Source organism: Gavialis gangeticus, unplaced genomic scaffold (genome assembly GCF_001723915.1).
Source record: "Gavialis gangeticus isolate Ggan-Ray unplaced genomic scaffold, GavGan_comp1, whole genome shotgun sequence".
In the NCBI taxonomy this organism is placed as follows: Eukaryota; Metazoa; Chordata; order Crocodylia; family Gavialidae; genus Gavialis; species Gavialis gangeticus.
The window spans coordinates 86,826,246-86,836,374 of NW_017728992.1; the positions used below are offsets into that span (position 1 = coordinate 86,826,246).

Consider the following 10,129-nt stretch of genomic DNA (forward strand, 5'->3'; position numbering starts at 1 on the left):
ATAAGTTGACTGAGAGTAGATTCAGGCTACATATCAGGAGGCACTACTTCACAGTCAGGGTGGCTAGGATCTGGAACCAACTTCCAAGGGAAGTGGTGTTCACTTCTACCCTGGGGGTCTTAAAAAGGAGGCTAGATAGACACCTTGCCAGGGTCGTTTGACCCCAGCACTCTTTCCTGCCCATGGCAGGGGGTCAGACTTGATGCTCTGCTCAGGTCCCTTCAGACCCTACCAACTATGAAACTATGAAGCGTGCGTGGGTATGTGCATGTGTGTCTGTGTTCAGAAAAAGCTCTGATTTAAAACCAATTATAACTAGCAAACAAATTAATCCATATGTGGTTTGCTTCTGCAGCTGAAAATGACATAATGAAGCAATAAATTGATATATTTAACATTTGGCTCTTCATCTACACTGCAGCCGTCTCCCTAATAAAACATTCTTAAAGCTTATTCACAAGAAGCTACATATCATTATGACAAAGTTAAATGTTTTAACTCTACAGGCTCCACAGCATCTGTAAAAGCGTAAACATTTATTTGTGTATATTTACAGCATTTTTACATTTTACAAATATGGAAAACTATAATAATAAAACAGTGCTGATAGGTTTGGGGTTTTTTTAATATAATGGAAAAAGGAAATCCATTATTTTAAAGTAACTGTAACATAACAGTCTGGCTGAAACTATGGAAAAAGAAGCAACAGGATACATTAGACTTTCGAGCAAATCCTAACCTTACTTCCATGCAATCACAAACACCACTGATAGGATTGGAGTTGCATGTGTGAGAGCACAATTTGGTCAAATATCCTTCTATTGCATCACTACCTTGAAAGGGAGCAGCTACTTTCTTTTATTTTTCTTGCCTCCACTCGACTGACCAAAGCTGTAATAAATATGATGGATTAGCCCCAGCTTTAGAAAGGACACAGTCAAGCACTTCACCACTCTTATATTAATTTTGCTTTTGGTTTTATGCTTCGGGTTCTTTTTTAATTCTCTTTGAAACTTGAAGAAGAAATAGGTTTTCCAGCCAATTCCCCTTTGGCAGCTGCCAACGGTTTTTGGCTGTACTTGCCTTGCTGTTCTACATTACCATTGCCTCTTGCTTTGGTTACCTCTTTGTTTGTGAATCAGCATCATCACTGACATCATCAGTACTGTCAGCATAATTCTGGGAATGGACCATGTTAACTGCTGTGGCCCCCCTAGAGGAAAACCCAACATGTAGGTTGCGTTACATAAACAGCAACTTTTCCCCCCTTCCTCTCATTTTCTGACTGATAATTTTTTAAGGGCAGCTATTTAGAAGCTAGAAGATGTCAGGTTTTGATTCTAGTTCAGCTCCAAAATTTCAGGATGAACTGCCAAGCATAGGTAGGCTTGGAACAGTAGCATAATAAAAGCTTGTATTCTTGCACAACAGATTTTCTTCCACTGTGTACTTGCTTAGACTACTGGTAAAAGCATAACTGCTCTGGATTTCCATCTACCTTGAAGCAGCAACATGAAATGGCTACTTTTCCGGTTCACCTGCTATCAAATGACTCATTAGATTGACACAAAATCTTTTTCATTAGTGATCATGGGTGAGATGGTAAGAACCCAGCTTTACTTTCAGATCCCATCTTTTCCCCTACCTTGTAAAAATCAGTAATTACACTATTATTTGGAGAGGGAGGAGGGGAACCAAGTACAGAACCCATAATTCCTTTTTTCAAATCACTGTTCATTTTAAAGTAACTCGTTTCATTTTCTGACTTTTTACCTGACTTCAGTTAGCTCATTCAGAAAGCCTGCCTTTTCACCATAAGCCTATACCGAATGAAATATTCTACATTTGCAAAATTATCATAATCAGCAGACCTAGGAACTGGCCTTTTGTCTGAGTGATTATATATACTTGTCAGCTTTTTGTTTTTAAAGCATGTTACTGTAAGCAAGTGCTGAGCCTTTCTGGCTAGGGATGGATATAAATCTAAATAATAATAATAATAATAATAATGATGATGATGAAGAAAATCATCATCATCATCATTAAAAACTGTCATGCAAAGAAACCAGGCCATGGGTTACTCAGGCCACAGACAAAGGTTCAGCTACAGCACTTCGAAACCCCAAACAATACAGTTTTATGAGGAATAAACAGTCATTCAGATCCCCCCCAAGCTTCCCCTGGTTGGAGCACTAGAAAGTCACCACAAAGGCATGCTTTCCAGCTAAGGGGTGATAGGTGGCTTACCAGTGAGCCTTTCCAGCTAAGGGGTGATAGGTGGAAACAGTGGAAGTAGGAACCATTATATTGTGAGCAAGCCCAGTCCTGGTCCAACACTCATTGACAGCCAGGTCAGGAAGCAGGGGATTGTCACTGAGCCCACTGCAGCTGCTCTCTCCTCCCTGCCCCTTGGAAAGCAGAGAACTATGGGATACTGGGGGAGAGAGAAATCCCTTGTAACATTAAGTGTAAGTGTTCAGATGTTATATGTTGCACTACAAGATGTAGCACTACAGAGAAGATCACGTTTCATCCAGGAATGTTTCTTCAACACTTTTGTCAGTTTTGTAGCACTAAAAGGAGGGTGCATGTCTGAACACATTCTTTGTAGTGCTCCAAGGGTGTCCCTAATGCTACAAATGTAATGCCTAATAAATGAAAAAACAGTTGAGTAGCATTTCAAAGAACTGCCTGCTTTACAAACGTATATACAGGTATATACAGAGCTCAAAAGGTACATACAGAGCTCAAAATTCTACCAGAAACCTGCTGCCTAAAAAAGATATGTACTGAACAACATGTGTATTGAACATGCCAGTTTAGGCAGAGTAACAGTCCCTATAAAAACCCAAGCACATCCTCTTGGCTTGATTGCAGAAGGTTGTGTTCATAGAATCATAGAAAATTAGGATTGGAAGGGACCTCAGGAGGTCATCTAGTCCAACCGCCTACTTAAAGCAGGACCATCCCTGCAACTAGATCATCCCAGCCAAGGCTTTATCTGGCTGGGTTTTAAAAACCTCCAAAGATGAAGATTTTACAACCTCTCTGGGTAACCTGCTTTACTACCCTCCTAGTGAGAGAGCTTTTCCTAACATCTAACCTAAATTTCCCTTGCTGCAACTTGAGACCATGGCTCCTTGTTCTGTCATCTACCACCACTGAGAACAGCCTAGTTCCATCCTCTTGATAAACACACTTCAGGTAGTTGAAGGCTGCTGTTAAACCCCCCTGTCTTCTCTTCTCCAGACTAAATAGCTAGGAACAGAAGTTACACACAACCCAGTTTAAGTGAGCAGAAACTGGTTTAAACCTGTAACAGAACATAAATTCAGTGCACATAAACCAGTTTCAAAATGGCTGAAACCAATTTAAGATAAACCTGGTTGAATGTAGTATCAGACTTAACTGATTGCGGTTAAACCAGTTTATGGAACTTCTGTCACAGACCCCTTCCTGGTTTAAGTTAAACCAGAATCCCCCAGCATCCCAGCATGCTCTGCAGCCCTGGGCTGGACTGTGCTGTCTGCTCCAGCAGAGCAGGGCTGCTCTGCCCCTCTGCTCCCTGGCCAGAACAGGGGTGGGGATGTAACCAGATGCCACCTACCCGAAGGCAAAGGAGGCAGGGAAGAGATTTATTCCCCACTCCCTTCCGGTGTCCCACCAGCACGGCCCCAGCAGCCATTTCTCCACTTGCGGCTCCAGTGGCAGGGCCATAGCCAGCCCCAGCAGCAGCATGAAGCAAAGGGAGACACAGTTTAATTCCCCACTCTGTCCCCTGTCCCAGCATAAGCCTGTTCCCAGAGTGGGGACTGCACTGTGGGCAGGAGCAGGGTGGGCAGAGCTGCTGCAACCTGCCTGACTCGATGCTTTAATTTCTTCTCCCTGACCATTTTGCCACTGTGCTGCCTGCCCCCTCCCTGATCCGCCATGTGCCACACGAAGAAGCTGCCCATGGCACCCATGCCACAAGCTCGTTACCCCTGCTCTAAAAGATGTGCCAAGGAGTAATTTAGAGTGAGTAGAGGGTGCAGCACTGGGGGAGACAGCAGCAGTCTGCACCAAGCTGTGATCACAGGAACCCTCCACAGGGCTAAATGAAGTGTTAGTCATATCAAGTTAAGGATATTAGTGTTAGTAAAATGCAGAACATGAAATCTGGGCCAGATCCAATGGCTGGGCTGCAACATGGGATGAAAGCACTGTTAAGAAAATACAGTCTGGATTGTGGGCCAGAATCCAACAGGTTTCCAGCAAATTTTTCCATGTGGGATACACCTTATTTAGCACCTAATTGTGCTACTTGTAGAGATAAATAGGTGTAAACCAGCCTTGAATCAATTTAGGCTAAAAATAAGAGGACAGTTTCAACCTATCAAAGAACTCCCATAGATGTGGTGGTTTTAAGATGGATCTAAACAGATTTATGAAGAGGATTATATGAGGATATTGCTTGCAATAGCAGAAGAGTAAAAGGTCTTTTCAATTCTACATTCCCAAGTGTTGAGCAGAGAAGCTACCATGGCTTGGTCCCCATGGAATTCCACTGTGTCCTTGGATCACTCCTGCATTCACTGATCTATAAATATGTCAGAGACCAAACTGCAGATACCTTTATTATTATTACTTTTTTTGAAACGACCACTTTCTGGAAGCCCTCATCACAGAACCTTTTCCATTCTCCCCTAACAAGTAGGCAAGTACATCAGCAGAGCTGAACAAATATGCAAATATGCTGAGCAAATCTGCATTCTTGCCTGAATTCAAATCTATAAAGAGGGACACTGAAAAATGTAACATCCTTTGAATTTAAGAAATACCTTGCTATCTGCTCCGAGAAAATACAACTTAACTAAAAGCAGTATCTGTTCAGCAACTGGTTAGAAGCTCCTTCAGAAAGATTTTTTGAACTGAATGATCTGTTTTTCTGATAAGAAGGGAAATGGAAAACAAATTTGTTGTTTCACTTATAGAATGTACTACTGAGATCAAAGCTTAAAAGCCAACTCCCCAGATTCCACTTTCTGAAGTAAAAGGTGATGCCACTCATCTGCCTTACATAAGGACAGAAACAGAAGTATACTTAGAGTGACAACTGTCATTGTCATGTAGCAGCTCCCCACTCAATCATGACAGCAATTCTCTCAAACCATTTATGCTTGAAAAACAGCACTGTGAACTCCATTTTACAGCATCTCAAATGGTTTTATTTCACTACGTTTTTCTGAACTTTATGGAGTGCAATATGTTTAGATTGTAAGCACTTTAGGACTGAGATCATGTTTTGTTCTGTGTCCTGCAGTGGTAAGAATACCATCAGTGCACTACAAATGTCGTATCTATAAATAAAATATTTACAAAATATAGCAGGATATGATAAACTATCGTCTGTGTGCCTACTAAATTATATTAACAAAATATAATCTGTTTCTCCCAAGAAATAAGAGGCAGTAAAAAATTTGTGCACGACACATCAACCTTGAAAATTCACAAACTGGGAATTCTGTTTGCAAGAGTAATTCCTGAGAGTCTAGGAAAGTCAGACTGGTCCAAAGAGCCAGATGCAAATGCAGCTGGCAGAGAGAGAAGAGGGAAGGTTCTAAAGTGCATTTGAGCCATGTTTTTCTAAAGGAAGTGGTTTTAGTATAATTAGATTTTGTGCTGTAAGAGTCATGTAATTTGTGACAATGGAAGCATGGTAGTCCAGTTTCAATTTATAAATGAGTTTTCAATCCCTTTAGGAGTAATTTTAGCACTATTACATTTTATTTAAGAGAAGTTTGAAAGTTTTGCATTGAGCTCTCATTAATTTGATTCTCTAGAAGATGGCTACTCCAGCATTAGACTCAAAAAGATTAGAGCCTATAATTGATGATGAGAAAAACAAGTGTAGCCCTGTTCTTTGAAAAAAAAAATTGTCAAGTTTTATAAAGTCCAAACCGAGATTGGTTTGGATTAGTCGCATACAACTATTTGTGTGTGTATATTAAAACGGGCCACGATTCATGAAGTTAGTAACAGGATACCAAATCTTTCAATTCTAGGTTAAATACCATATTTACTTGATTCTAAGACTAGGTTGTTTTCCCATGGGGGAAAAGCCCCTCATTTTAGAATTGAGTTTGATAATGGTGGGGGAAAGTGGAGGGGCCGACAGCTGTTGTGGCTCAGGCTCCAGCCCCTACCCAGTGTGTCCCCCCTTCCACCCCCCACAACACCACCACAATCTCTGCTCCCCTGCGAGCCCCTCTCCAGCTTACCTTTTCTGTGCACTAGCAGGTTCTGTCTATGCTGCAGCCTGGGGCACTGAGCACAGCCCCCACCTAGCCCTACAGTAGTCGTGCTCAGCCTACACAGCTGCTATGGGTTCTGCACTGGGGCCATGCTCCATACCGCAGGCTGCAAAAGGGATGGAGCCTGCTGGCAGATCAAGGGTAAGGGGTGGCAGGAGAGAACAGAGGCTGGAAGTGATGGGAGAGAGGGGAACAGAGTCTGAAGGGAAGGGTGGAGGTGGGAGTAAAGGCTGGAAGGGAAGCAGGGAGTAGAGGATGGGGGAAGAGGGGAAACATAGGTGGACAGGGAAGGGGAGACACAAGGCTGTGGGGTAGGGGGGCAGGCAGGAGGCAAGCACAAACAGGGGGCACCACCTCCCCACACCACCTGCCCCCCTGCAAAGGTGGAAGGGATGAATTAAAGATGACCCTTCAATAATTAGGTTCTATACACGGAAAATTATAACAAATGTATAGAATCTAATTATTGGCGGGGAGGGTCTTAAATTCAGCATAGTCTTATATTTGAGTAAATACAGTAAAATAGATACTCAGTATAAACAAAGAGTTATTACTATCAGATGCCATTTTCTGTTGTATATGATATGGTCTGCAACAGACACGTGCCCATAGCACCAAAAACGACAAATTTGCTTAATTTGACTGTTGTGACAGCAAAACAAACTTAAAGACTCAAGTGACATTTTAGCCTGAACAATGGGTCTTTCAGGGTCATGGATAAAACCTGCTGAGGTGGTAGAAAGGATGTCTATGATATACCTGTATTGTGAATAAACAGCAGCATATCAAGGCTCCAACAACAACAAACAAAATCAGTTGAAAGGTTAAAAAGATTAGGTTGATTGCTGTAGTGTACTGTGATCACCTGGTATTCGGTACCAACAGTGCACGAGTTTTAAGATATCAAAGCTTCGTTATCGTACGTAAAAATGAAAGCAGGGTAGAGTTGCACCTTACAGACTAACTGAATCATAGCTACAACAGTTCATGTAGCTAGCATCTGACAAAGTGAGGTGTTGCTCATGAAGACTTATACAGCTATGATTCAATCAGCTTACAAGATACAACTCTACCCTCTGCTCTACCTAACATAGCTAACAACCTCCTTCTCTATCCATATAATGTAGATAAGACACAAGTCCCTTTTACATGAGAGGGACTATATTATTCTGTTGTGTTGCTAACCCACCACTCCCACAAAGTTAAGCAAGAGTAGAGACTGTGCAAGAAACAACACACAGCTGACACTGTTTTGCTTGCAACTGTTAAATATAAAAGTGATACAATATACATTCCTGGGAATTTCCCTAAGCAATAAATGCTTACCTGAGGGGTTAACTCATATTCATAAGAACAGACGAATGATCTCTGGAAATGAAATGTGGGTAGTAGGTTTGAGACAAATTTGAAGACCATGAACTTTTCTCCTGATCTTTACATAAACTAACAAGTTTTCAAGCAAGGTATAAGTCACCTGAATGCCTGACCCCTCTATAACATGGTTAAATTCTCTAATAACTGTTTTGGAGAGTTACTCATTTTGGGGGGCATTTCCTAATGCCTTTGTACAAGTGCAAGTCATTAAGAGTATAGTTCTTTGGTGTGAGGAGGGAAGGAGTACTTGGGACAAAGCATGTTTCACATGAGGCTGCCTGACAGTATAATCCTAGAAAAAGAGGTTTAGCCATATTTCACTGGTGGAGTCTCTTCAGTGAAAAACTAAAGCTCAAATTCTGGTGACAAATAATGAGACAGGTATCTGTGGACAAGAATACTACCCCCAGAATGGACAATTGGAGTTCTGCCCTGGGAAAAAGTCCTCAGTAGTTCTGAGAGAAGATAGGATATGTATGTGCATATGCGCATGTGAGTATGTGCACATGCATGCATGTACATTCACATATACATGGAGAAGATCAAAATTACACATTTTTAAATCAATAATTATTTATTAAATTCAAATATTTAAACACTGGAAAAATATTTGTAACCTTGATAAAGCCAGATACATGCATGACATATTTGTGCTATGGCGTACAGGCATTATCAAGATTTTTCCAAAGACAGAAATTCCAGTTGAATTTCCAGTTTTCTTAGGTCTTTGTTGGGCAGTAGGGAACAAAGCAATAGGGTCTACAGAAACTTCTCAAAGTTTCTCAAAGCAATAGTGTCATCAGAACCCAACAGAAATGTACTGAAAGATTCTTAAGAAAATGCTACTGGAGTTTTTATTAGAAGAAGTTCTCTCAAGAAGACTGTGCAGCCTTATTTAACTCTCTCTCTTTACTATTCTCTTCCCATTGCATGCATGGGAAAACATATTTGGATCAGTTATTTTACTTGTTTAAAACTCCAACAACTAAACAGAAATATGACCCAAAAAAAGGTTCATCAGGTCTACAGAATCCAAAATAGAGCGTTCCAACATTGATCCAAGCAGGCCCCTCTCAAATAAAGAACGACTTTGCCGACTATAAACTGTAATCTCTCACAACCTCACATGCATATTAAAATGAAGGACAGTTAAAATTTGTGCATGTTAAACACGTCCTCAGGACCCATGAAGCCATCCCCTAGCTAATTCAATAAGGAAAATTTAGATGAAGTGCTCCTTTTCTAAGGCATGTAACCACCTGATTCAGATCTTAAAATATCATTCAAAAACTGAGTAGGTCATCTTAGACCACTGGAGTTGAATTATTATACTGAGAGTTTAGTGCTCACAAAGTGATAATGGAAATATAACATTTATTGTCCGAAGTAACAGCAAACTGCACAGAAATTTTTAGTTTAATAAGAACAGCAAAAGGCCCTTACCTGTGAACGCATTTGTGGCCTGAAAACCAGCTTCCTGCATACTGCTCTGCCAGGAAAGATTGTGATTCCAATCTTAACCTGTCCTTAATAGAGGGAACAGCAAGGCTCACAGCTGTCAAGTCACTTCCATCTTAACTTGTCAGAGTCCATTTCTTTTCCCATTCCTGCATTCAGCATCATCCAATTCCCACCTGCTCCAAGGTCCTTTGAGCTGTAGATACAAAGAATCTGCACTGAACCCAAACACCAAGTCTAGCACCGTCACTTCAACCGTCAAGCCACAAGATTTTGGCCATGATGAATTTGAAAGTGAAGACAGCTGTCCATTGAAATCTTATTTCCCTTTTAAAGCTTAGTTCTCATCCTCTGCTCATCCAACATCATTTTTTTCAGGACTCAGTCACTAGTGATGTTCAATTGTCTTGTCTTTCTTGTGCTTCTCTCCCCGCCTCAGGCACGTTCACTGAGAAATTAAAAAAAAGAAAAGATTATGTTTCCTGATGACCTGTAGCAACATTAAAATTAACAAATTCCATGGAACAAAAACCCCAAAACACATTATCAGGGATTGATTGTACACATTAAAGGAGATCTTCAGAAGGCAAATATTGCAATTTTGCTGAGATGCAAAGTGTGACCACGCAGCTCTTTGAAGTCCAAAGAGAAACAGTGCTGAGGGTGTCATGCATCTCTGAGAACATGATATGATTTACATTTCAAAAGCCATATTTGGGAGCAGCAGTACAATAACAAAATTGCAGTCAAAAGGGAAAAGGAAAAAACACTCAAGGCTCTCCAGTCTAGTCTATCCACAACCACAGTCAGGTTATTAGCATTTTATAAGCTACTTCCCTTCTTTTCTAGAGCAGGAAGCAGGATACCATACAGCATGACACTATATGCTTGTTCCCCACATTTGTCTTGTGGTTTAAATCCCTTCAATGCACTACAGGTTTCCTTGCTTTAAGCTGTATATGTGTTCCTGAAAAAAAACAGCGCATAACAAGAATTTGCATAAA

General features: G+C 40.9%; 1 protein-coding gene across 2 annotated transcripts in view; it reads right to left on the minus strand.

Annotated features, from left to right (window-relative positions):
• The window catches only part of LDLRAD4 (low density lipoprotein receptor class A domain containing 4), a 599,211-nt gene that overhangs the window by 377,328 nt on the left and 211,754 nt on the right, over positions 1–10,129 (minus strand). For both annotated transcript variants that reach the window (XM_019524913.1, XM_019524900.1), the window contains exon 3: positions 9,111–9,573. In XM_019524913.1, coding sequence (XP_019380458.1) covers positions 9,111–9,150 — 40 coding nt within the window. In that variant the 5' untranslated portion in view covers positions 9,151–9,573. The remainder of the gene's footprint in view (positions 1–9,110; positions 9,574–10,129) is intronic.